Consider the following 27,731-nt stretch of genomic DNA (forward strand, 5'->3'; position numbering starts at 1 on the left):
TGTCTAGTTTGCCATTTCATAAACGTGTCAAATTGTGTGAAAATACGCCACCTCTACTCGAGCAAATGCGGAGATACATTAGACAAAAACTGCCCCCAGTCTTAAATAATAGTGCTCACTCGCCAATGCATGCATGGCCTCATCTGTAAACTCTGGTCTAGGGTATACACAAGTCATGGTTCTTTCCGAAACATGATTAATTTATGGAGTTAGAAATTCCTAATAAAGTGCCTAGACATTGTCATATACTGGGTGCACATAGCAAAACGAAGTTGCTTCAAGATCATTCTTTATCGGGTATTCGAGTTGAAAAGTATAGTGATCTGCAGAATGCGGTGGATCCTTTTCACTTCTCAGTACAGGGAAACAGCAGTTGATTACTCCAATAAGTTGAAGTCCTTGTCCTTGAACCTCATGGGGGCAATCCTGGAGAGCCTAGGAGTGACGGCAACCCCACCAGGAAAAGGAACTTGACGAAGATGAGGACGACAGTTCAATGGAAGATTTAGAAAATGGTGATTCAGCTCTCGTGGTGAACTGCTATCAGGTTCGCCACAAGCCCAACCTTGCGCTCGGCTTGCCGCCTCACTCGAACTACAGGTTTCTCATGCTTCTTTATCAGGACGAATCCGGTCTAGGTCTTCAGATTCAGCATGAAGGGAGATGGATACCTATGGAACTACCTCCCAATACGTCGCGGTCGACGTTAGTGACCATGTTTGAGGTTGGTATCTTAGTTTCTGTCATGGTTACTGTCACGATGCACTTGTGATTGCTTTATGCATTGTTTTAATGATCAGCCTAGAGAAACTTTAGTCCTAAAACGTCAACAAGGACTCGATTCATGCTGCTTCTTCAACTACTATCGACGTTCCATAAGAGGGAGATTCAACTTCAGAGGGTCCTGTGAATCCTACAATGATCCGAATCTCGATTGCTTCTTTCCGGGGTTTATCATTCGATTGTGTGGATCTCTCATCTCCGCAGCTCATAACCGACGTGAATCCAAGGCGCTACAAGGACACCGACGCAGCCGGTTTCCTTCACTAATGTTTCGTCCGGCGAATACGGGGGCAAGAATTTCCTGAACTTGATTGCACACAAATCTAAGAATCTGAAAACCTGGTAGATGTTTGACACATAGAATTCAGGATTTTCAGTACACAATTTTTTTGGCAAAAGAACACTAAGAGTGTATGGCGCTCACTTTAGTGTCAATATATATTTTTTTTATCATTTAAGTGCCATTTTTTTTAAATGTTTATTTCAAGTGCAACTCGATAAATTTTGCTGAAAATATGACATGGCATCTATGTGACTCACTGGAGTTTCTAAGTCAGCAATCAAAAAAATTCAAAAGTTAAAAAGATAAAGATAAAAATAAAAATAAAAATAAAAAATTGTTGACACCTAATTTTGGTGATCTCATATTGTTGTTGTTATTATTATTATTATTATTATTATTATTATTCGTTAAATAAGAATACGTCTAATTTATTTTTGTCTTATTGCAAAATAGAAAAGTAAAAAAAAATATATATATATATATATATATATATACATAATGAATTTTAAAAGAAAAAGAAGAAAGAAAAAAAAAAGAAATAAAATCAGATCGGACCGTTGGATCCGAGCTCGCGTAGCGAAACCGGATAGTGTGACCGGTTGGGCAATTCTCCTTGTCGTCCATTTTCTTCTCTTTGTCTCTTGGCCCACACTTGATTCATTCGCCCAAGTCTTTTTCTTTCCTCTCCTTCTTATTTCTTCTTGTGCTATTTGCCTTTCTCACGTGTGTTTCTTGCACTAGCCCATTCTCACGTCACTCTCTTTCACTTTATTCACGTCACTTTCTCCTTCACTCATTTCACCACACAAATTCACGGTCACTTTTCACACATCACTCATTGTCATCCGCACAAAAAAACTTGGGGAAGGAGGCAACGTGCATAAAAGGAAGGAGAGAGGGCGGGCCCTCGGTTGGTTCGTTCGGGGACACCAAGAAGAAGGGTGCGTTGGAAAGGGGAGGAAACAGCGAGGCTTTGGAGGTGGTTCGGAGGGTCGAAAGAGGGAGAACACGGCAATCGATCTCCGGGAACTCACCCGCGAACGCGTGACTTCTACGAAAAGGTTGGCGTGCTCTCTTAGGTTTGGTTGTTTCGGAGCTCGCCGGGCCGAGAACTCGATTTCTCGAACCGGCGAGCCTTGGGTTTCGGTGTCGTCTTGGCTACCGTGGATGCTGCTGTTGGCCGTTGGTTCGCTTTAGATTGACCACCCATGTCTGGTTTCAAGTTTCCGGTCCATTTTCTTAGTTCATTACTCGTGCATACCCGTTAGTCTTGATAAATTAGTTTACGGTCCCGGTCTACATTCAACGTGGGTAGTCTTTTGAGTGAATAACGATTCGGAGAGTTTCGGTTGTGCGAGATGGAATAGTTGTGATAATCTTGAGCCTTCGTCGAACCCGTTGTCGGTGGTCTTCGGTTTTACGGAGGATCGTGGTGTTCCGTTGGAGTTTCTTTGTGGGGCGGGCCTGGTTAAGTGGTTCAAGGGCTAGTAGGATTCCGACGCATGAGGAGGCTTGAACCATAAGTGATGGCTTGACGGGAGCTTGAGCGATGTCGATTCGGCGGTCCGTGTCGAGTATGAAGGCCGCCAGTTTAGCGTCGGGCTATTCTTCGGGAGATCGCTAGTGAAAGTCTTTGATTCGCGGAAGATCCTACCGAAGTTGGACTGGTTCAAACGTCACCTCGCGGAGGCTATTGGGGTGCTTTACTCCGTTTAAAAAAAAAAAAAAAGGACTCGTGCGGGCAAATGCGAGATCGACTAAGGCGGCAAGGAAGAGCGAGTTTGGGGCCCGTCTATAGGCGCGGCATCTTGAATGACCTAAGCGTCTTTGGTGAGAAGGCTCGTTGGAGCGTGACCTGCCCGATGGTGTGATGAGCGAGCCCCGACGGGTGCGAGCGACTCGAGCTCGGGCTTAGGCGACACGAGTCCAAACGAAGGCGACGCGAGTCCGAACTTAGGCGACGCGAGTCCGAGCGAAGGCGACGCGAGTTCGAGAAGGCGAGGTGAGCTCGGGTTTAGGCGACGCGAGTCCGAACAATGGCAACGCGAGTCCGAACTTAGGCGACGCGAGTCCGAACGTAGGCGACGCGAGTTCGAACGAAGGCGACGCGAGTCCGAACGAAGGTGACGCGAGGTCCGGAGACGACCGCAAGCTCGAACCAAGTGACAACGCGGGTGGCGACTCGGACCACGGCGTCGGTTTAGTCATGGCCGGAAGCGCAAAGTCGCCGTCCCGGTTGCGTAAAAGAAAAGAAGACGTCCGGCGCAACGAGGAAGATGATTGAATAGTAGCCGAGCAAGCCTTCCCATGTCTATTTTTAGGTCGTTTGGGCTACTTGAGTGGGCTGAGATTGAGTAAAAGAAATGGGAGGTTGGCTGGTGGATTGAAGAAAATGAGATTGGGTTGGCGTGGAGAAAGAAGAGAGGATTGGGTGGCAAAAAAAAATAAAAGAAGAAGAGAGGTTGGGTGCTAAGGAGGAAAATAAAGGAGTCGGGCGGCTGTTTTGTTCAAGAAAGGGGTTGGTCATGGCCCGCGTGGGTTTGTTCGGTTGGGTTGGTGTGAGAAAAAAGAAGTTTGGGTCCATGTTGATTTGGTTCTTGGAAAGTGGGCCGGAAATTTGGGAGCCAGTTGAGTTAAAACAAAGAGAATTGGGCCCCAACCCTTTTGTGTCCTCCGGCCCGGGTTTGGGTCTTCCCGCGAACCGGATCGGGCCCGACGACTGATCAGTCGGTCCGGAACCCGATCCGGGCCCGGTGCCCTTTAATTAAAATAATAATAATAATAATAATAAATAATTAATAAAAAATCAAAAAATAAATAAAAATTCAAAAAATCAGAAAAATTTCAGAAAATTAAAAAATGGTTTCTTTGACCTTTTTACCCCTAATGTGAATTTTAAGCCCGAAATTGGTGTTGATTGAAGGCCGATGCCCGGTTCGGTCTGATAACTGTTGTAATTCGACCTTCGCGTCGAAATTGTTTGTCTAAATATCGCCATCATAGATTTGGTCTGCATGTGCTTATCCCGATCTTTATTTGGCATATTTACTCGATTGAGTGTTTATAACTTTGTCTTTTGAAAATTGCATGTTAATCGCTTTCCTATATGCTAGGTTAAGGATAAATAGGTAATTGCACGAAATGAGAGAAAAACATTATGCATGATCATTTAGTCTTGGTTAGATACCTGGTAAGTTTGGAATGATATGCGGAATGTGTGGTCACCTTAGGAAATATCAATTGGTTAGGTACCGAAAGGGCGCTAATTATCTAGTTAGCGTAAACAAGTCCCCGAACCTAGAAGCTCCGGTTGCGTAGGAATCGAGATAACCCTCCTGCGTCTCGATTGGTTTCTAGCCGACCCCAATAGGCTAGTGGCGACTCTTAATAGCATTTTAATTTGCTAATCAATAAAATGAATCCAATGTCACGCGAGGTAGGACTTGGGAGAGTCCACGCCATTGATCTATGGCAATACCTCTAAACCCGTCGGACCCTCGCGGGAGGCCGAAGGCGGGTCGCGACGACTTGGCGACTCCACTGGGGAAATTAATAGGTTAAAAATCTATGTAGACTTAGGCCGTAATAACCGGTTGATTATTTCCTAACTTGATCACCATTTTTTGTGTTGGTAAAAATCGGGTTAATCTGCTAATTTTGTAATTAGATGTTCTTGCGGGTTGGGAGTCATAAGGGGCGGAGTGATTGTTGACATATTTGTTTTGAGGAGTCGTAGGAATGTATGTTTTCTATATGTATATAGAAGCGATGTTTGATATACCCTGCTATGCATGTTTTTCATACACAACACTTTTTGCACACACATCCAGGGGTCAAACCCTGACTGCGACCCCAGGAAACCCTTAGGAGGTATCGAAATAGATTGGGCCATACGCAGTTGCAAATGGCACAATCATTTCGATCCCGCTCATCACCTCGAAATGTGTGCCCCAACCCGATTATCTTTGTCGGCGTTTTTTGGGGCGGTACATCATTTCGTTGTGGTGGGAGCCTTTAGCCATTAGTCTACCCTACTCTTTATGTGTCGAACCTCATTGTTAGCATACGCATGTCAATGCCATTAACAGGTACCGTTCACCGCCTTGTGAGTTGATTTTAGATTTCCTTGGTCCACTACGAATTTTATTTTTGATAGTTCGCGAAAATCAATTGAATGCCCTACATGGTATAAGTACGTAATTGAAAAATTTTGGCGATCACTTTTTGTAGTGAATTTGAAGAGTAAATTTCAAATGAACAAATCATTTTGTCACAATTTTCATGTCGTTTTTGCAAAAGGATTGTCTGAAGCAATTTTTCAAAATTGATGCCATTTTGTGTGCGTTAAATTTTGAAATTGAATGGGCATCCTATTGATAATCGTGAACGATCTTTTAATGATATATCCTCTTACAATGAAATTGTAGCGAAGTACCGAATGCCTTTAGATTGAGATTGCGGGGCGGTATCGTCGCCTCATTTTCTATAAGAGGCGATATCATTGAAGATCGTTCTCTTTCTAGGAGCTAACATTATTGTCTTTCCCTCGTAGGATATGAATAAAGATCATTCTTTGAGATTCTCTTGACGGACCATGCAAAGATTGTGTCGCAAAGTGATGCCTGAGATGTTAAACCTATGTTCATTCTGTAATTGGGCGGAGAACGTGAAGGCCACACTTCCAAACGAGTCGATGACCTATCATCCGGTTCGGCGGAATGGGAAAGCCTCATTCCTCTTTGTTTTTCAAGCCAAAGTTGGTTAGCGAACGATGCGCCGAAATGGACAAAAAGAACCAATCTGGAGCAACTCCCCGAAAGATGGACCTATTTCGATGATAGTAGAGGATAGCCACTATGGAGGAGCAATCGTGCCCACGTGTGAATAAAAAGGAAGTCGTTCCTAATCTTTCTCATTCTGAATTATATGCTAAATATCGTCCCCTTTTTTGCATGTGCAATAAAACAAACTAAATGTGGACAAGATAGTGATATCATATGATCACCCGCTTGGAGGTGATGAACATGGATTCAAATGTGATGGCTAGCCCTCCTGCTGAGGAAAAGTGGCCTCAACCTCCGAGCCCAAAAAGCCGAAGATGCTCAAACTTGAAAGGATCGCTAGACGGACTCAATGGAGCACCTGGTGTTAAGACCTTTCAGACAAAGGACGAAGGAGGATAAAAATGATATATCTCGTTCTTGTTCTTAGTCCGAACCATTGCGAACGGTTGATCTATTTTGTATTTACCATGTAGGAAGCTCTTAATTAGGAGAAACTGCACAATAGGTCGGGAACATGAATTGTCATGGTCACTCAACTCAAACGAAGAAAGGTTTAACATAAACCAAAGATCGATGGATGACACGATGCGCATCCATCCATGTGGATAATATCAATCCTCCTTGTTAGAAGAGCCTCGACAGGATGTAATCACCCAAGACTGTTTCAAAAGTCAAATGGGGCAATGGATCCGATCATTGAGGCAACCCTGGACGCAAGCGTGACGAGATCATTTGATGCGGGGAAAAGGATGTGTCGTTCCAAATTATCGTTTGAATTCATTTTCAAAATGACGTGTTATACACATTTCCTTGCGATGACAAATGAAAAAGTCGTGACGACGGCCACGATAGTGGAGTTCGAAATGTTTGAGAAATTGGCACCAATCCACAATGAGGTCATTATCTCGTTGATACCACCAAGGAGCCGGAGCAACGAGTCGAGCCGTAGAAGTTTCCTCCTCGGTCCTTAGCTTTCTCCAAGGAAATGACCAATGACGTTTTGATTTCTTGAATCCCAAGAGGAAGATTATGGAGGAGCTGAAGTAGTCCATCCACGGTCCCCACCAAGGGGATCGCGTTGTTCAAGGATAATTGGACCGATGTCATCTCGTTCAAGTTCCTCGGACTTCCCGATTTCAAGATGAAGTATGCGGTTGTCATGCCGCGAACCACGATCCATTGGCAAAAATAATCCAGCATCGATGCCCTCAAGAACGAGGACCTCGGCGACGATCCGACGCAATCGTAGTCTTGCACGGCCAAAGGTCCAAAACCCATCCCGTGTGCTACGACATCTGGAGAGTTTTAGAATGAGGATGCTCGGGGAAGACATTCACCAAAAGCGAAGAGCCTATTCTAGATGCGATGACTCTCGCCAACGAACTGGATCGAAAGAATCATTCGACTTCGGTAGCAAGGTGTATCGTTTCAAACTTAGCTCCATTGAGAATATGAAATGACTTGTTCTATCTCTCAATTTGCGGATAAATGAGTGTGCTCAACCATAGTGACAATGCATCCTACGTGGAAGAGACAATCGAGTGAGCCATCTACTCAAGATAGAAGGGAGTATTTCGCTCCCAAAGTTGAATTCATTCAAATGCAAGCTAACGCATTATTTCGTCACGCGGTGAAAACGAAGAATGGCCCGAGCGATGAGCATAGAAAATCAACCATGACATCTATATGATCGTGATGAAAGCACTTGTGACTCGATTCGTGAGGATGGAGTTTTTCAAATTCGGATAGTGACAGCGAGAATCCAAATGAGATAAAGTTCAAATGGAACTACCATGAGGAGTCGAAACCATCGACAGTAGAGTTGACGGTGGCGGTAAGTTTGGGTAATGCGGACGTGTTAAGAGGCCAAGATCGGGCGGAATTGCAAGAAAACGAAGCCACTAGATTGGTCAATCTTCTCCGAGGAAACTAAGATGCGATCACCCGGTCTTACATCAATACGCCAGGTGAACCCGGGCGAAGTGCTTCGGTAACCAATTTAGATGTGCCTGAAGAAATAGCAATCGAGAAGGATAAAGCCTAATTTGTCCAAGAAGATCGAACGGAGGTGTTGAAGACCTTGAAATTTGATTCCACCGAGATCGTTCACTATACGGTTGAATAGAGGATATCGTCCACATGATAAAGGATGACGTCAAAATTATGTACGCTAGATTCCAATGGTTCTCTTTCGAGAACAAGCCTTTCGGCTATAATAGGTTCGATGAAAGGAACATGATATGAGCAAAACTCCATTCATGACTCCATGCGGGAGCATTTCACTACAAGGCAACCTTTGAGGGCAAAGCATGTCTTTCGGCAAACAAGTGGATTCAAAGAAGCATTTACCCATCAATCAAGTTTGGCGCTAGAATGTCAAAGTCATCCAATCCATTGAAAAGGGCGACAATTAGCGGTCTGCCAACGAGGCAAAATACCGTGAACCCTTTCTCCCAAAGATGGAAAGGGAAAATCTAGACATGAGGGTATCTTTTTCCTCATCGTGTCGAGCGCATGGATACCTTACCAAACAAGTATGGGGAAATCAACTTGGAGGCGGTACCCCAAAAGGCCGTAAAAGGATTTTTGAGTTGTTTTAGGTTGGGAATGACAAAACTCAAGCGAGCTTGAAGAAGGAGAATTGTCAACCGACTCAAAACTAGTACAAGCGTGGCCGTCCGACGTAACATCAAGAGTCGTGTCGTATGAGAGTTGGCGTTTAAATAAAAAGCAAGGCAACTCAAGGACGCCAACGGCCGCGGCTGGTGGCATGGGGAGTGATGATGGTCCGGCGCCCGGGTTCGATCCCGTGGTCGGCATCAATGTATATATTGTATAAAGATTAATAAAAACCTTTTTGCACTTCCCTTATTTTGCGGAAAAAGGCGAAAATACGACCCAAATCAATGTTCCCTCATAATGATGGCTCCAACGGTCTAATTCTCAACAAAGTTTAAAGGAGTTAACTTGGATGGCTGCGGAATCTCGGACAATACTTGAACCTTGGGCGCTATTGATCCATTCAACCATTGCCGCCAAGTGGCAAAGCCGGTAAAGGAAAAGTGCCGAACATCCAAATGGAAAAGTTGACAAAAGGGGAGGTGCAAAGCATCTTAAAAGATGAAATCAAAGCGAAGGGAGATGCGGACATTGGAAAACAAGCCTACGATTAGCGGGGAAACGTGGACACTCGAGTTAACGGGGTTTGCTCAACGCCTTCGCTTAGGACTCGAGATGATACTTCAAAAAAAAAAAAAAAAAATCAGGGCATCCCAAATGATTTTTCATTCCTCAAGCAACTTGAAGAATTATCCAAGAAGCTCGGATGAAGCCATTAGAAGAGCAAACATGAAGAATCGGCTAGTCGACGCGCATTAACACCCGGTGTAGCCAAGCCCAAGACGAATCAACATCCGGTCTGCCTAAGAAGATTCCTTTCCTAACAAAGAAAGTTGGAACTTCAACAACAAGAAGTTAGGTGAGCCAACAAAGATAAAGGGTTGAACTATTCTGTCAACCAAAATAGAGAAGCGAAATCGGTGAGTCCCAACTCATGCGGGTCTTAAACACCGAATTAGACCATGGCAACAAAGGTTGTAGACCCCTTAAACAGAGGCGATCTCTAGTTCATTGGACCATACGAGAAGCTTGTCATCCTTGTAATTGGGACTTCTATCCCTATGCATATGTGGAGATGATTGGAACAACCGGATCCATCACCACCATGTATTAAGGGATGAAGTCGGTTCTCAACAGATAATCGAGAATCTCATCAAAGGCGAGAACGCATCGAAGATATCGTATGTAATGGGATATTCCTCAAAATCGTCCCTTGAGATGATAAAGCTGCGGGATGATGTTAGCAACTCCATTTTCCTTTTATAAGCCACTCATGCATCACGGTGACCTTTGAGGTTAAGCTAAAAAGCATTTCCACTATATGAAAATCCCTAGACGGATGGTAACATCATCGTTTCCAATCTTCAATTCTTGAAAATTCGGGCAATGATATGTTTCCTTCTGTTCATGACAGGGTTATTAGATCGTTTCGCCGCGGGTAGGTCCCTTGAAGAAAAGAAAAAATCGGATGAGAAACTCTCACAAGGAGAGAGCTACAAGCGGAAAGGTAAAAAAGGGGTTTGCTAGAAGAATGGTGAGACGAACTCAAATGAGTGGGGAACCATCAATCCCCAAAAGTGTAGACAAAAGTATAACGTTGTATCGTTCCAAGTTGTCATTTCCAAAAAGGATACTCACTAACGTGATTTCCTTTACGGATTGTAGGATCGGCCTTCCGGCATGGATCGGGTAAGTATCCTTCTCTCTGAAGCCCTCCAAGAAGAAAGGTTCCCTAAATGCCATGCTTCCTGTAAAGTCCTAGATGCAAAATCTAGGCATTCTGGAAAGTCCTAGATGAGGAATCTGGGCATTCTGCCAATTCCTAGGTAAGGACATAGGCGTCTTATTTTGAATGACAATCGGAATGAGAAGTGATCAAATCTAGCATCCAATTTGATCGTGACCCCGTTCGAGCAATTGATCGTTGGAGGGACGGAGTTAGCAAGTTTCTCAATTCATGCGAATCTCAAATGTGGAATTAGATTATGTTCCCTGAAAGGAGGAGATTCCCGGAATATTAGTAATTTGTTGCTTAGGAAAATCGTCATGTAGATTTATCCCCAGCGGGACCATCGTGCAAATTTTCCCTAGGGATTCTGAAGAAGGATGTATATCCTCGGTCTAGAGGGAATACATCTCCAAGAAGCGTCGAGACAAAAAGTTTTGTCATCCTCACAATAATAACTTCTATCTCCATGTATAGGATGTGCTATCATCATCAATCCCCGAAAAGCGGACACAAAGGGATCGGCTGCCGAGTAGATCAAGTAAGTCTCCCTTTCCCAAAGCTTTTGCGGGACGCATGATTTGCTCAAATGTTTCGTCCCTAGCTAGGCCGTAATAAATGTTCAATCCGTAAAGCATTAAAAAAAATAAAAATAAAAATAAAAATCTCATCCTTAGTACAGTTGGAGTTCATGCTTTAGCTCATTCAAAAAAAAAATAAATAAATAAAATAAAGAAAAACATCATCCATGTTCATTGAAGTAGTGCGTCCATTCATGCATACATGCATCTTGCATTGAAATTCCTTGCGGGTTTATCGATGAGATGATTTTTACCAAATAAAGTGGAGGTATTGAGTTTGCCAAGTGAGAGTGCTTAGGATGAAAGGCAAGCCCCACCTAAACACACCCCGATACACTCGAGATTGAGTGAAGTGAGAACAAAATTTGTGTCTTGGGATAGAGGATCCATTCGCAATGTATACATGGGTCGAAGTGATGAAAGGCAATTCCTTCTTTTCCCCATACACAATATATCCCTTGCTAGCCACTTTGAGCTTGAGTAAGGAGAATTTCAAAATACCCTGTCAAGAACCACCCCACACCGGGGCAAATGCAGGAGATCGTTGTTGAAAATCAATTGAAGAAAAGGTAAGAAAGATTTAATTGCCTTCACTTGCATTAACCTTTGTGTGGTAATTTCGGGTGAATCTTTATGGAGGCTCGAAGCGTCCCAAAATGAAGAAGAGCATTTCTTTCTCTACCCAAACACCAATATCCTTTGCTAGCCAAGTTGAGCCTGAAATCATTCATTTCTAAACCGAGTGGTGATCATCTCCCCAAATTGGGGCAAAATATGTGATTTACCGGAAAATTGGCATTAATGTCAAATGTCTCGAAAGTCAGAGCTCATGAAAATAGCAAAGAAGAGAAGAAAAAAAAAGAAAATGGAAAATAAGGGGCTAAAAAAGCAAAGTGCCTAGTAAAAGCAAGGCCAAAGCCCGGAGAGAAAAAGCCAAATGCGAAAAGTATCGAGCTTACCTCGAACGGAAACAAATGCGGAAAATAGAGAAAAACTCTTTTCTTGCCAAGTACAAAAATATAGTGATTGGACTCTCGAGGTAGGTTGTAATCCCAGGATGCTTTCCCGGATGGAGCGAGATTGGTAAAAACACCAAGATGGTCACCAACTCATAAATCCCATGAAAAAAAAAAAAAAAATTCATCGAGCCTATAAGCCTTCCAAAATCGACATTACAACCCATCCAAAGACTCTTCCGATTGGGATATTTCGAGTTTGACATGAAGACTTTGCAAAGAAGCTACCGCTTGAAGGAGTGGAGTCAATCATTTCTTGTCTCATCTTCCGGGTTCTTGACTTGTAAACCCGGTGAAGGTAGTAGTTTCAAATATCTCCCTAGTGTGGCCTCAAAGCGGAGAAGCCCTTTGTGTAAGCCCGTGACCAAGCCAACATTACGGTCCCCGAAAGACCTTTGATTGATCAATAATGTATGCATTGCGAATATGTCCGAAACCTTAGACACGAAAAGAGTGCGAGGTCTCAAGAGTATTTATCCCGGAACCCTCAAATGAGTGATTGGGATCAACGGAATATCCCCGACAAAAATGTGTGAGAAGCCCTTTAGACTAAGGATTTTAGCTTGGCATGCTCAATAAACCCTTTTTATGAAGCAAAATTGTTGTCTTTCCTGAATCAAGGTTTTCACCAAAAAAAAAAAAAAATTTCGGGAATGACGGTTCTCCCATCAATCAATTTTCCCCATCGGATCTAATGGTCGCGTTGTTGTCGAGCCGAGTGAGAAGTCGGCGGTATCGCATTATGCCAAGTAGCTTCCCCGGCGAGTAGACTTAACTCTATCTGCTCATGCATTTAATGACATCTACTCATCATTTCAAATATGTTTCATAAGTTGAGTTATGTAGGGACCCGGCTTGATCAATTCGTTATCCGCGGGTTTGGTGTGAACGAACATATCACATATGTTCATTAGTGTTAGTATTTGTTCGAGCTAACCTTGTTTGGACGGATATGATGCCAAGTGCTTGTGAAGAACCAAGTCATGCGAGTGTAAGTCGCGGTGGCGGAGTCCGTTCACGATATTTTCACTTCATTCGGAAGTTCGATCGACATGCAAGCGCTAAGGTCAAGAGCTTGTCCCATGCAATCCGGAGGCGTACTCCGAGGCCGAAGTGTAAGTTCAACCCCGAGCAGCACTCTCTCTTCATTGAAATTATTATTTGTTGGAGCTAACTTTTTTTGGACGGGTAAGGTGAACTTTAACTTCCCGATGCCTATTCTATAAGCGGGTTTCCTCATTGGTGAGCATGATGCAATGCTAAGCCCACTATGTGACTTTTTCAAAATAGCCTTTTCACGGGTCAAAGACCCGAATTGAGACTTTTTCAATAGCCTTTTCACGGGTTAAAGACCCTGACTGTGACTTTTCAATAGCCTTTTCACGGGTCAAAGACTTAACGTGACTTTTCAATAGCCTTTTCACGAGTCAAAGACTCACCGAGACTTTTCAACGGCCTTTTCACGGGTCAAAGATCTGAGCGTGACTTTTCAATAGTCTTTTCACGGGTCAAAGACTTGAACGTGACTTTTCAATAGCCTTTTTCCGGTCAAAGACCATGAATTGTGACTTCTTCAATAGCCTTTTTGCGGGTCGAATACCGTGAGCGTGACTTTTTCAATCGCCTTTTCACGGGTCGAATACCGTGAGCGTGTCGTTCCTTCGAGGGCCAAGTCCGTATCATTTATACGGTCGTCCAGGTGTGTTTGTTTGAGCTAACCTTGCCGAGCAGTACGGAGAGGCATGAGCCCGGAGCCGGTTCCCGAGCAAGTCCCCTCAAGTCGGTGAGCCTTAAAGCCCGGAGCAAACGCATTACCAAGTGAAGGCCAAGCCTGTATCGTTTATACGGTCGTGCCATTTCCATCGAGGCCAAGCTCGTATCGTTTATACGGTCGTCTCGAGTTTTGTTTGTTTTCGTTAACCTTGCATGCGCAGTACTAAGAAGATTGGAGCCCGGAGCATATTCTCGAGTGAGTCTCCTCATTTTTTGTCCCGATAGTTGCTTTGGCGGTTCTCCCCAAGTCTTGTCGGGTTAGTTTACTAACAAAATTAGGTGTCCTTTCGTCTTGAAATGGAACCTCTTCGAGCTCCCATTCCAAGAGGGGCTTGACACCTAATTTTGGTGATCTCATATTGTTGTTGTTATTATTATTATTATTATTATTATTATTATTATTATTCGTTAAATAAGAATACGTCTAATTTATTTTTGTCTTATTGCAAAATAGAAAAAGTAAAAAAAATTATATATATATATATATATACATAATGAATTTTAAAAGAAAAAAAGAAGGAAAAAAAAAAAAGAAATAAAATCAGATCGGACCGTTGGATCCGAGCTCGCGTAGCGAAACCCGGATAGTGTGACCCGGTTGGGCAATTCTCCTTGTCGATCCATTTTCTTCTCTTTGTCTTTGGCCCACACTTGATTCATTCGGCCCAAGTCTTTTTCTTTCCTCTCCTTCTTATTTCTTCTTGTGCTATTTGCCTTTCTCACGTGTGTTTCTTGCACTAGCCCATTCTCACGTCACTCTCTTTCACTTTATTCACGTCACTTTCTCCTTCACTCATTTCAGCCACACAAATTCACGGTCACTTTTCACACATCACTCATTGTCATCCGCACAAAAAAAACTTGGGGAAGGAGGCAACGTGCATAAAAGGAAGGAGGAGAGAGGGGGCCCTCGGTTGGTTCGTTCGGGGACACCAAGAAGAAGGGGTGCGTTGCGGAAAGGGGAGGAAACAGCGAGGCTTTGGAGGTGGTTCGAGGACGCTCGAAAGAGGGAGAACACGGCAATCGATCTCCGGGAACTCACCCGTGAAGCGTGACTTCGTACGAAAAGGTTGGCGTGCTCTCTTAGGTTTGGTTGCCCGTTTGGTCCTGGGCTCCGGGCCGAGAACTCGATTTCTCGAACCGGCGAGCCTTGGGTTTCGGTGTCGTCTTGGCTACGTGGATCTGCTGTTGAGCCGTTGGTTCGCTTTAGATTGACCACCCATGTCGGTTTCAAGTTTCGGTCCATTTTCTTAGTTCATTACTCGTGCATACCCGTTAGTCTTGATAAATTAGTTTACGGTCCCGGTCTACATTCAAGCGTGGGTAGTCTTTTGAGTGAATAACGATTGGAGAGTTTCGGTTGTGCGAGATGGAATAGCTGTGATAATCTTGAGCCTTCGTCGAACCCGTTGTCGGTGGTCTTCGGTTTTACGGAGGATCGTGGTGTTCCGTTGGAGTTTCTTTGTGGGGCGGGCCTGGTTAAGTGGTTCAAGGGCTAGTAGGATTCCGACGCATGAGGAGGCTTGAACCATAAGTGATGGCTTGACGGGAGCTTGAGCGATGTCGTTCGGCGGTCCGTGTCGAGTATGAAGGCCGCCGGTTTAGCGTCGGGCTATTCTTCGGGAGATCGCTAGTGAAAGTCTTTGATTCGCGGAAGATCCTACCGAGTTGGCTGGTTCAACGTCACCTCGCGGAGGCTATTGGGGTGCTTTACTCCGTTTAAAAAAAAAAAAGGACTCGTGCGGGCAAATGCGAGATCGACTAGCGGCAAGGAAGAGCGAGTTTGGGGCCCGTCTATAGGCGGCGGCATCTTGAACGGACCTAAGCGTCTTTGGTGAGAAGGCTCGTTGGAGCGTGACACCCGAAGTGTGATGAGCGAGCCCCGACGGTGCGAGCGACTCGAGCTCGGGCTTAGGCGACACGAGTCCAAACGAGGCGACGCGAGTCCGAACTTAGGCGACGCGAGTCCGAGCGAAGGCGACGCGAGTTCGAACGAAGGCGAGGTGAGCTCGGGTTTAGGCGACGCGAGTCCGAACAATGGCAACGCGAGTCCGAACTTAGGCGACGCGAGTCCGAGCGTGGCGACGCGAGTTCGACGAGGCGCGCGAGTCCGAACGAAGGTGCGCGAGGTCGAGACGCGCAAGCTCGAACCAAGTGACAACGGGTGGCGACTCGGACCGGCGGCGTCGTTTAGTCATGGCGAGCGCAAAGTGCCGTCCGGTTCGAAAAAGAAAAGAAGACGTCGCGGCGCAACGAGGAAGATGATTGAATAGTAGCGAGCAAGCCTTCCCATGTCTATTTTTTAGGTCGTTTGGGCTACTTGAGTGGGTGAGATTGAGTAAAAGAAATGGGAGGCTGGCTGGTGGATTGAAGAAAATGAGATTGGGTTGGCGTGGAGAAAAGAAGAGAGGATTGTGGCATAAAAAAATAAAAGAAGAAGAGAGGTTGGTGCTAAGGAGGAAAATAAAGGAGTGGGCCGTTTTTTGTTCAAGAAAGGGGCTGGTCTGGCCGCGTGGGTTTGTTCGGTTGGGTTGGTGTGAGAAAAAAAAGAATGCTTGGGTCCATGTTGATTTGGTTCTTTGGAAAGTGGGCCGGAAATTTGGGAGCCGTTGAGTTAAAACAAAGAGAATTGGGCCCAACCCTTTTGTGTCCTCCGGGCCCGGTTTGGGTCTCTCCGCGAACCGGATCGGGCCCGACGACCGATCAGTCGGTCGGAACCCGATCGCCGGTGCCCTTTAATTAAAATAATAATAATAATAATAATAAATAATTAATAAAAAATCAAAAAATAAATAAAAATTCAAAAAATCGGAAAAATTTCGAAAATTAAAAAATGGTTTTTTGACCTTTTTACCCTAATGTGAATTTTAAGCCGAAATTGGTGTTGATTGAAGCCGATGCCCGTTCGGTCGATAAGCGTTGTAATTCGACCTTCGCGTCGAAATTGTTTGTCTAAATATCGCCATCATAGATTTGGTGCATGTGCTTATCCGATCTTTATTTGGCATATTTACCGATTGAGTGTTTATAACTTGTCTTTTGAAAAATTGCCGTTAATCGCTTTCCCTATATGCTAGGTTAAGGATAAATAGGTAATTGCCGAAATGATGGAAAAACATTATGCATGATCATTTAGTCGGTTAGATACCTGGTAAGTTTAGAATGATATGCGAATGTGTGGTCACCTTAGGAAATATCAATTGGTTAGGTACGAAAGGGCGCTAATTATCTAGTTAGCGTAAACAAGTCCCCGAACCTAGAAGCTCTGGTTGCGTAGGAATCGAGATAACCCTCCTGCGTCTCGATTGGTTTCTAGCCGACCCCAATAGGCTAGTGGCGACTCTTAATAGCATTTTAATTTGCTAATCAATAAAATGAATCCAATGTCACGCGAGGTAGGACTTGGGAGAGTCCACGCCATTGATCTATGGCAATACCTCTAAACCCGTCGGACCCTCGCGGGAGGCCGAAGGCGGGTCGCGACAAAAATAAGCTAAAAAAAACTATGTTGCGGCCACTAAGGCTCGGAATCCCTCGCCGCTATCGCCCACCTTGGTGATCCACGACGCCTGGCCGTCACTGGGTGAGATTGAGCCTTGCTCGGATTTGCAATGGCAAGGTCCCGTCGTCCCTAGCGCATCCTCACCTTGTGGGCGGCGACCCCACCGGCCATCCCCCATGCTCGTCGGCCATTGTCGGCGATAGTGGGCAGTGACAGCGAGGGCGAGGGCTTCCAAGCTGATGCGGATGATATTAGTAGTGCATTTCTGGATCGATTGGACAGGTAGAAATCCAATCAAAAAGTGAAACAGTATTGCGACTAGAACCGAGCGGACCGGGTCGACGACGTCGGATAGAGCTCAAATTCGACCGTCTGAAGCTAAACGGCCTCCTGATCAATACTCATGCCTTTGGCTATGACTAACAATGGATTTTGGCAATTCGGCATCGTCTAGACGGAGATTTCTATTTTTTTTTAGCATTTTTTGAATTTTATTTTATTTTAGTGGCACTTTTGTAATTTTTCGTTTTTGATGATTCGAATACTAGTATGGTTAGGATTAGCTTTAACACCCTATAAAATGTGTGTTTATGACATTTTTGGAGATTATTATTATTGATATCAAACTTTTCAAGATTTCTCTCTTAAGCAAGGATTTGCTTGTTATCTTCCTTGAACACTGCGTCACAAGCCCTAGCCCTTGCTACACACACACACATATATATATTAGTTTTTTTAGCTTATTTTTTAGTTTTCTAATTTTTTTTTAACTTTTGAATTGCTGACTTGGAAGCTCCGGTGAGCCACATAAATGCCATGTCATATTTTCGCCGAAACTCACCGGAGTTGGCACTGAAATAACTATTTTTCGAAAAAAATTGGCACTCAAGTGATCTCAAAAAAATAAATATTGGCATCAAAGTGAGCGCCGTACATAAATATTGACTCCTAGTATCCTTTTGCCCTATTCTTTCACTGCTCGTTGCTCCAGACGCCAGCCTGGACGCTACGATCTTTTGCTTTTTGAATCCAACGGTGAAAATCTGTGGAGGCACGATGCCAAGGAGGAGCAATAGACTCCCCACTCTCTTCCGTTATTGCATTTGGTATAGCTCTTTCCTCTGCTTTTGAAACTATTGGCCACGTTTGACCATGAAAATTGTGGAGCGAGATCGGGGAAAAACAACCAAAAAAGTCTTAAAGATATTGCATTGGCAATAATTATGTCCTAAATCTTTCAATTTGACCAATTTCATTCTAAAAATTTTCACATTTGTACTAATTGAGTCTATCTAGCTTTAGGTTGCAAAATTGTTGACGTGAGCATCGACTATCCTACATGGTACGAATGACGCTGATGTGGATATTTTACATAAAATGATTATTTTTTTAAAATTTTCATTCTTTTCTTTTCCATGGCTTGTTTCGGCGAGGGTCGCCCTCGCTACCACAAGCAAGGATCAACCTTGGCCTAGGCCAAGGGGCCTCATCGAGCATCACCTAGGTGAGGGTTGGCCTCGCCGAGCCTCCTCCTCGCCTAGGCAACACTTGGCATGGGCAGCCTCGCGGCGCCAGCCCTGGCCGACATGGAAGGAAAACGAAAGAAAGAAATTATTAAAAATTTTAAAAAAATTATCCACATCGGCGCTAGCCGTGTCACATCAGATGGCCGACATCCACAATAGTAATTTCCGGATTAAATTAGCCGAACCGACACAACTGGTACCAATGTGAAAAAAATTTAGAATTGAATTGATATGAGTTTAGAATTCTTTTTGTACTTTTTGCATCAAAAGTGTAAAACCAAACAAAATGGGCACTTGAGTTCGAGAGAGGTTGCTGTCAGCTGGACAACTTTCGGCCATGTTGAGGTCCCTAGGCTGTTTCATCGTGTCCTATTTTGGCATTTACAAAGGATACAAAGCGTGCTAGGAATTTGATCCGATAACCAGAAAACAATGCACCGCACTTCATTTCTCAGCTTGGTTGGCTAGTAGCTGATTAATAGCAATTTCCTTTCTTTTGTGGTCCTGAAGAAAAGGTGCTTCTCCGGAGAAATCTCTCATTTTCAAGCCTCTTGCTATGGAATATGCAACATGAACACAAAAATTTCATCAGCGGCAGACAAATGTGTTGAATGTTTCGCTTGTAGATTCTTTGTTCTTCCCCCTTCTTCTGGGGAAAACTAATCTGGGTTTATAGAGGAGCCTCTCTCACCTTGTTCAACCATGCATACAGCAAGCCCAGTGACAGCCAATTACCATGTACTTTGTTATATCCTAGTGTTGTTAGTATTGTTTTTTCTTTCGTTTTTTTTTTTTTTGGGGGGGGGGCAAAATGTGAAGAAGGAATTTTGTGCAGCAGCCTCGTGAGAATGAGAGATTGAGAAGCAAGTCAATCGAAACAGATAGATAAAGAATCCTACTACAAGGTTAGTATATAGTGCGGAAAGTGTGATTAAGCGGTTAGATTACGCCAATCGTGACACCGATGCATGAATTCTTTCCCCATTCGCACGTATCCGTGCTCCTATTTAGCCGGAGAGGGACACCAAGAGCAAGCTCTTGCAAAGACTTTTACGCCTGATCTCGTAATTTTTACAAGTACTCCCTATCCCGACTGAAAAAGAAGAAGAGAAAATGGCGAAATAACTAATTGTTCTTTAAAAATCTTGAGCCTTTTGCGCTTTCGGTTTCTTCCTAGGTTATGAAACATAACGATATTTACCATCAGGATGGACATACCAATTCAAAAGTGATTTAGTAATTGTTTCTCAATCAACATATGGTCAAATTCTAGCCACACTAGTATAAAACTGATGGGCACATGGGCCATGTCGGGCTGGAGGATTTACTGGTGAGGGGAAGTGGACTCGGAGAAGTGCAGCTGAGAAGTGACCAACTGACATTCTCTTGAGGCCCCCGTGGACCAACAAGAGTTTTCGGTCCCGGACCAGAACTTCTCACGGTCGAAAGGTTCTTTCGTTAGATGCAAGAAGGAAACTTGTACAGCACAATCTGCAGAGTCAAGAACAAAAAAAAAAAAAAAAACAAAGAGAGAATGAGGGCTGGTATCTGTAGAAGACTACTTCAAACGTTAGTAGTAAGTTATGGTAAGAGAGGATCTTATTTTGTGATTAGATGTTGTCTCGTTCAAATCACGGTGAAAAAATTGTGGGCAACGACGAATAAATGAGGGGAAATTAGAGCATAATGCTGTTTTCTCTCGATTGCGGTCGGAGCATTGAATGCAATTCAATTTACATACTCGCCGATCGAAAAAGGGATTAAAAAAATTGTTGGGTGACCATTAGCCTTCAAATTTTCCCTTAAGCATTGGTTGCAATCCGTATAATATTGTGTCAATCATTTCAAGTTTTTATTTAAAATAAAACCCATTTCAAACCCTTAATTGATAAAATGAGAATATTTCATGTTTTTATTTGAAATTTTTTTTAAAAAGAATTACTATTTTTTTTTTGACATTGCGAATTTTGTTAGAACGAACATCCTGAGACCATGGTGCTAAAACCCATCTGGTCTCAATTGTCATCTGCCCAAACAAAAACAGACTCTCTCTCTCTGTCACACACACACACACACACACACAAAATAGTTAATGAAGCACCCGCGTCGACCATCATAGAGAGAAAAGGGGCAGTCGAGGGCTAACTGCAAGTCCATTTTGGGACCAAGAATGTTCACCCGCACCAAAGAGCAAAGCCCCAAGGAGGAGCAGCAGGAAACGGCAGCCTCTGATTTCCAAGAAGATTTAAGGACTCGTGTAGTGACAAGTGTCGTGTCTCCTGGCCTTATACCGTCCCTTCGAAGATCATCCTTTCCCCCTCCCTCTTCCTCTTCTCACTTCCAACTTTTCTCCCCTCTCTCTCTCTAGCGCAGAACACCCGTGATCACCCATTAAAGGACATCGTTCTCTCTGCAAAGTTCCATCCTTTTTTGAGTAGTCTCTGTTTTCTTGAACTCTGCTGCCATGGCCGTGGCAGAGCTGACCACACCCACTTGCACAAAACAGGGCCTTCGCTCTTCGGAGGTTTTCTACTTATCTGCTGGCACTCCCAGTTTCCGTCGCCTGTCTTTCAGACCTCTCCGGCGAACCCACAGTTCAAGAATCTCTTGCTCAGTCAAGTAAGTTTTATTAGCACTTGCTTCACTAAGTTGCTTCCTTTCACAGTTAACATGTCTTAATTAGACTCTGTTTTCTCTTTTGGGGTTTTTTTTTTTTTTTTGGTACTGAGTTTATGGTGGTTTAATTGTTTTCAGTCAAACTGCTCAAGCTCCAGTAGCAGTGCAAACCAAAGATCCGAAGAGCAATAAGCCTGAGTGCTTCGGTGTCTTTTGCCTCACTTACGATCTCAAGGCTGTATGTTTTTTTGACAGTTTTGTGTAGCTTTCTGTACTTACTTAGTGTATGTGTCATATCATCTTGAGTTTGATTCAATGTTGCTACTTCGTGGTGAACAAGTCCTTGGTTTTTCTGGGCTCTATATTGTATGCTGACAAGCTTGAACGAGAAGGTGATATAGCATTAGAATTGCTTGTTGAAATGTTTGACCGAGGAAAAGGATTGCCCTTGGCCCTTATGGCCGCGTCTGTTACGACAGTATTTGTTTTGGCTGTCATGCATTTAATGTTCTTGATTTTCACTTTGGTCAATCAGTCACTAGATTCTCAATGCTTGATCTCCTTCTCACCCAATTATGATGGTGTCCATGTCTAACGGTATGTTTCCTGGACGTGCGGAAATTCTAAGTAAATATGTTCATGTGAGAAAGTGGATCCTGTTAAAAACAAAATAAACATGAGTCGACTTATTCGAGCATTTCTTGTTTGATACCTCCAAAGTGAATGGATATGTATGTGTGTTTAGTTTGTATTATTATTCTTCTGACTGGTTCACGTACAGTTTCGACTTAATTTATTACTATGTCTCTTGATGGTGGCTCCATCAAATGCCTGTATGGTTGCTCTGCATATAAATTATTTGACTTAGAAGTGAAATAAGCGCTAATCCTAGATTTATGGTTAAGAAGTTCTTTAGATTGGGTTTATGACAAGGATTGGCTGCATGTCGAGTCTGTAATTATTCTATCAAACAACAAAAATAGTTTTTGTAATTGAGCTGGTTTAATGTCATCCGATTTTCAGTTTGAACTTCCAGGGACATTTTTTCCTTCAATAATGTGTTTCATGTTGTTGAATATGGTCACAGGAAGAAGAGACAAAATCTTGGAAGAAACTAATAAATGTTGCAGTATCTGGTGCTGCTGGAATGATTTCTAATCATCTGCTTTTCAAAGTAAGGATCTGTGGCAGTCTCTTGGTAGATATTATTCCCTGTCTGCTCTCGTGATTGATTCTGTTCTGCAGTTGGACCATTTTACAGAGTTCTTATTGATGCTGACATCAAAGGTCCTTTTCTGAAAGAGGGAGAATTTCTGTTTTATTAACTGCATGGGTTTTGCAACATTTTGCCAATTGAAATGCAAATTTGGAACTGTCATATGCATTCCTTAGTTATTGTCAGCAGCAGCTCCTTGGGACAGTATTTCAGTGCATGCCCATCTTTGTTTGTTTCTTTTTCCTTTGCAGAAGTAGTTGGGGACAAATTACATGTTACAATTTTGTAATAGTTGTAATCAGAGGAGCAACACTAACCGAATCCCCACTATATGTGTGCTTGTCTGTGCCAGCGATTTGGCACCTTTTTTTGTTTTTCTAATAGCAGTTCCGATTCCGTGTACTGTTGACACTACTTGTCTCTTCAGTCAACCAAATTGTGTTTGAGGTTTGAATAAACTATACAAAGAGAAATAGTCATCTGATCTTTGGCGGAGAAAGTTCACGAGTTTGTTTGTTTTCTGCTGATTAACTCTGCTGCTACATCTTTTTCCACAATTTAATACACAAGATTTCTCTAAATCTATTTTGGTTCCCGACTTTGGAAGATTGACCCAACTTTTCCTTCTTTTCCAGCTTGCATCAGGTCAGGTTTTTGGTCCTGATCAACCTGTTGCTTTAAAACTTTTGGGTTCAGAAAGGTCATTCCAAGCTCTAGAAGGTATGTGCCCTATATGGAGGGCTACTTCTTGCTTTCAAGTTTCTGGAAAATATTATCATTTTAACCAATGCATGGACTTAAAACCAGTAATATTAGTTTTCGATACATAATTGGAAGCTCCTGATCTTATGAATGTTGGATCAAGCATACTTTAACTAGGTGCCTTGATCTATCTTGCAATTGACTATCTTGAATGTACTTAGTAAGTGCTCTTGCATGTGATGATTGTCTCGATTGCACCATTAAACATTTGTCGGCAAATTGGTACTGATAGAATATTTAAATTTCAAACCACGCCTTCATCTATCAACTTTAGCTTTTAGAATAGTTGGCGATAATCCCACAAAATCTCACATGGTATTAGAGCAAGAGGTCCTAAGTTGAAATCTTTCTAGGTATCATTTTGTCTTCACAATCAAATATGTCCACGCAAAAAGACTAGGCTGAGCGTGAAGGGGAGTGATAGAATATTTAAAAACCATGCCTCCATCTAACAGTTTAAACTTTTAGAGCAGTTGGCAATGGTCCCACAAAATCTCGCAGGTGCCATGTTGTAGTAATTGTCCAATGAATCCATTTTTTGACGCATATAATACAAACATCAGTTTTTGAGAGGAAATTTCATTTGTTTGCAACACTTCCACGGGCGCATGGTGTTGTCCATGTTGAACGCAGATATTTCACATATAACAAAAACATCAGTTTTTGAGAGGAAATTTATATTTGTTTGCGACACTTCCACACACATACTGCGTTGTCTATGTTGAACAGAGTCATTTTGGAACTCCTGGTGGTACTTAACAAGAACTGTATGCATGTGTGCACATTTGTTTGGTCTAATCTGGACGCATATATTAAGGCAGTACAAAATCGCATGACTTACACTGTAGCAACTAGAGGCAGATGACTACATTCGGGCTACCTGTTCATAAGACTCCCTTCATCATCCTCTCTGATTGGCAAGTATAATTTGATATAATCCTAGTGTAAGAAAGGTATCAGTTCCAGAGTTGCTCAATTTATCTATGTATTACACAAGTCTTCGTGTCCTGGCTCACAGTCAAACACAAGTAGCTGTTCTCTCAATCAACCTTCATTTCATTACTACTGAGATAATATGTTAATGCATACAGGAGTTGCTATGGAATTGGAGGATTCCTTGTTCCCATTGTTGAGGGAAGTTCAGATTGGCATCGACCCTTATGAGGTGTTCCAAGATGTGGAATGGGCTCTCCTAATTGGAGCAAAGCCTCGAGGGCCTGGAATGGAACGAGCTGAGTTACTAGACGTAAATGGGCAGATTTTTGCTGAGCAGGTAGCGTAGCAGTATCTTTTGCAGACTGCATATACCCGCTCATGAACGTCTCAAGAAACAATTGGTGGTGCTAATTCTATCTCCTTCACTTATTTTTCAGGGAAAGGCTCTAAATGCTGTTGCCTCGTGTAATGTCAAAGTAATTGTTGTAGGAAACCCCTGCAACACCAAGTAAGATATGGTTTGGTTATACTTCAATTTTGCTCTTTGTTTCTGGCAGCATAAGGAGTGTAGCTCTATCATGGCCCTTAATGGAAGATTCTACTTCATTCTTTTGGCAGTGCATTAATTTGCTTGAAAAATGCTCCTAATATTCCTGCAAAAAACTTCCATGCTTTAACACGTTTGGATGAGAACCGTGCGAAATGCCAGGCAAGATATGCTCATTGAAGTGAAGAATTATACATTTTATTATGTCCTGACAATAGGATCGATTGAAACGAAATGTTGACTTAAATATTGTGCAGCTAGCACTCAAGGCAGGTGTATTCTATGATAAGGTGTCAAATGCAACCATCTGGGGAAACCACTCGACAACTCAGGTTATTACTCAGATTTTGCTCTAGGAAAGTGGAAGTAAAACCATCCCTGTTTCATCTTTGATTGAGAAGAAAAATCCATTGGAATTTCCAGGTGCCGGACTTTCTAAATGCTAGAATCAATGGGCTTCCAGTCAAGGAGGTGATCACAGATCACAAGTGGCTAGAAGAGGAGTTCACTGACAAAGTCCAGAAGGTAAGATCCAAGAAACAGATGAGTCTTATGCATTGTATTGGACAAGTATAATTAGATTTCACCTCTTTTGAGAATTTTGTATCTCACCTTTGATTACTAAAGAGAAGTACGGATTTGATCTGTAGAGAGGTGGGGTGTTGATTAAGAAGTGGGGAAGATCTTCGGCTGCATCAACTGCGGTGTCAATTGCTGATGCCATAAAGTCTCTCGTCACTCCCACGCCTGAGGGTGATTGGTTCTCTTCAGGGGTGAGTATGTCTGTCCTTAATGTTCATGAGTATATTTCTTTCTCTCTTTGAATTTTTTAAAGTTCTTTGGTTTGAATGTATGCAGTTTGGCTTTGCTATTTAATTTTGCTTGGTTTACTGAAGCTGTTGATTCATTCAGAAAGTAGCACTTCCAATATTTTGGAAAGATTACGGTTTGGAGAAAAGTTGGAATGAGGACAATGCATGACAAGAGAGATTAATAGTTCATCCCTATGCCCCTAGATTATGGCTTTTTAGTGTTAAACAACCTTAAATTTTATCGATCCCCCTGCAATGCACCTACTAAGATTTGATCAGTAAGAAGTGACTGCCGAACCCAGTTCTTTGGTTAAGTAGCGTTCGCAGATAGCGTGTTGTGATGTCAGTTATTTGTTTGTCTTATTGTGTATAAATGAATGTGCAGGTGTATACTGATGGAAATCCTTATGGCATTGCTGAGGGCATTGTATTCAGCGTGCCATGCAGATCTAAGGTAAGTAAATCGTTTATTTTCTCGTTCAGTGGTTTCTAAATGCCCGTATAGCGTTGGAATCCTTGATAAGATAATCCTCATTATTTTAGGGAGATGGTGATTATGAGCTTGTGAAGGATGTAATATTCGACGACTACCTCCTCAAGCGAATAACCAAGGTACTCTTTTCTCCATAACAGTTGGCCTGTCAATGTTGCTTGTTGAACGGCACAAAAGTTCCTTCAGTGAATAGAGGTGCCCAAATCTCTGCAGGAAATATGATAAAATATACATGGAACGGACATTTTTAATGTTATGAGATTGAAATCTGGAAACTCTAATTCTTCAAAAAGTATGAATGTCTTCCCTTGTTTTCACGGAAAACAAGGTCTCATCAATGAGGGGCTGTGAATATACTTCTGGATGCCAATTCCTCAAGCATAGAGTTTTGCATGATTGTTAAACTGTAATCAATAGTTAATGAGAAAAGCTCTTGATTTTCATTTGACCTATATGGGTTTGCTATAATTTTCATTTAACTTGAACCGTCATTGTGCAGACTGAAGCAGAGTTACTGGCAGAGAGGCGATGTGTAGCTCACCTGATTGGAGGGGTAGGCATCGGATAGCCACATCGTAAATTTTCGTTCAAAAACCCTTCTTATGGTTTATAATTTACAAATTTCCATCTGTTCTTTCAGGGTGTTGCTTTTTGTGATCTGCCGGAGGACACTATGCTTCCTGGAGAAATGTAATTCCATTCATTCATACCTGGCCTTTTCTTTTCCCTGGAGAATCTGCAAAGAGCTGGTTGTTAACAATAACAAGCTGTCGGGTTCGTTATAAGCATATGTAATTAGACGAAGGTTAATATTCATGCGAAGTATGGAGGAGAGAAGAATGAACTAATTGGGTGGATAGCGTGGCTTCATATTCAAGATTTGCACTAAAAAATTTTGGCGGACAGTGGTGTACTACAGTGTAAGTTAACGCTTGTGCTTTCGAAATTATTTTCTCAGATGCCATGGCTGTGGAATCTTTATGCCTATTGACTCCGTATACTCAGTTGTATCGTTGTACCAATCTGTTGTGACAAACTCATTGAACTTGAGATGGCACGTTTAGCCAATGGGTTGCTTTGCTCCTGTGATTATTATGTTTTTCTTTACCTTTGTTTCAACTTACGGCGACTGATGCTTGATGGAGATTATCATTATCAAAAGAATCACTGACGAGTTATTCATCGCAATTCGAATTGGTCTGTGGAAGTAATCTGTTTGTTCTAGCGAACTCGGTACCTTTCAGTAGTTGGCGTGGGCATATGTCGCCAAATCATTCGTCGGAATGCGGATTGACACTTTGGTGCCAACTCTCTGTTTCTCTTTTCTGTCGTTTTGCACAAGCAGTTGGTGAAGTCCTGATGATAAATCATGGATTTTCTGAAACTCCAAAAGTTTTGGTTGGAAAGAGAACTGGATTTGCAACCCTAATTTCCGAGGATTTCAAATTCTTGCTCGGTCTCGTTAAATTCTTTGTGACGAAAAACATGGAACCAGCCTTTACTGGGACCTCGTAATCGGATCCAACCCTTCGTGCCCATTGTTTTCCTTCTCTGTAAAGCAAGTGAAGTAGAATATACTTACTTCATACTTTCAGACAGAGGATCGACGTAGAATTCATTGACCAACGATGAAAGAAGACATGCTCCAGCCCAAGATGTCACAGCCTTATTCGAGGCTAACGATGTAAATTGTTATGCAGGGACTACTAACAATTTCATGGGGAACCATATTTGTAATTTTGAAGATTTCTTGTAC

The 27,731-nt window shown here is 42.7% G+C and overlaps 2 protein-coding genes across 3 annotated transcripts; both read left to right on the top strand.

Annotated features, from left to right (window-relative positions):
- The first annotated feature begins 330 nt into the window (after positions 1–330).
- LOC115755290 (probable 2-oxoglutarate-dependent dioxygenase SLC1) lies at positions 331–772 on the top strand. Its single transcript, XM_030694612.1, has 2 exons — positions 331–447; positions 548–772. Exons 1-2 carry the CDS (start codon positions 331–333, stop codon positions 770–772), a joined length of 342 nt encoding a protein of 113 aa, XP_030550472.1.
- Positions 581–27,043, top strand: LOC115755282 (malate dehydrogenase [NADP], chloroplastic). Of its 2 annotated transcripts, XM_048283308.1 has the most exons (16): positions 6,803–6,813; positions 12,928–12,937; positions 20,948–21,212; positions 21,348–21,447; positions 22,297–22,383; positions 23,061–23,145; positions 24,279–24,460; positions 24,561–24,631; positions 24,742–24,832; positions 24,928–25,002; positions 25,094–25,195; positions 25,321–25,443; positions 25,868–25,936; positions 26,026–26,094; positions 26,475–26,528; positions 26,616–27,043. In XM_048283308.1, the coding sequence occupies exons 3-16, from the start codon at positions 21,058–21,060 to the stop codon at positions 26,667–26,669; spliced, it is 1,317 nt and encodes a 438-aa protein (XP_048139265.1). In that variant the 5' UTR covers positions 6,803–6,813; positions 12,928–12,937; positions 20,948–21,057; the 3' UTR covers positions 26,670–27,043. The 2 variants fall into 2 exon arrangements, with proteins under 2 accessions (XP_048139266.1, XP_048139265.1); XM_048283309.1 differs by lacking the exons at positions 6,803–6,813; positions 12,928–12,937 and adding an exon at positions 581–588 and having other exon boundaries at positions 20,977–21,212.
- The last annotated feature ends 688 nt before the right edge of the window (positions 27,044–27,731 follow it).

Source organism: Rhodamnia argentea, chromosome 8 (genome assembly GCF_020921035.1).
Source record: "Rhodamnia argentea isolate NSW1041297 chromosome 8, ASM2092103v1, whole genome shotgun sequence".
Classification (NCBI taxonomy): Eukaryota; Viridiplantae; Streptophyta; class Magnoliopsida; order Myrtales; family Myrtaceae; genus Rhodamnia; species Rhodamnia argentea.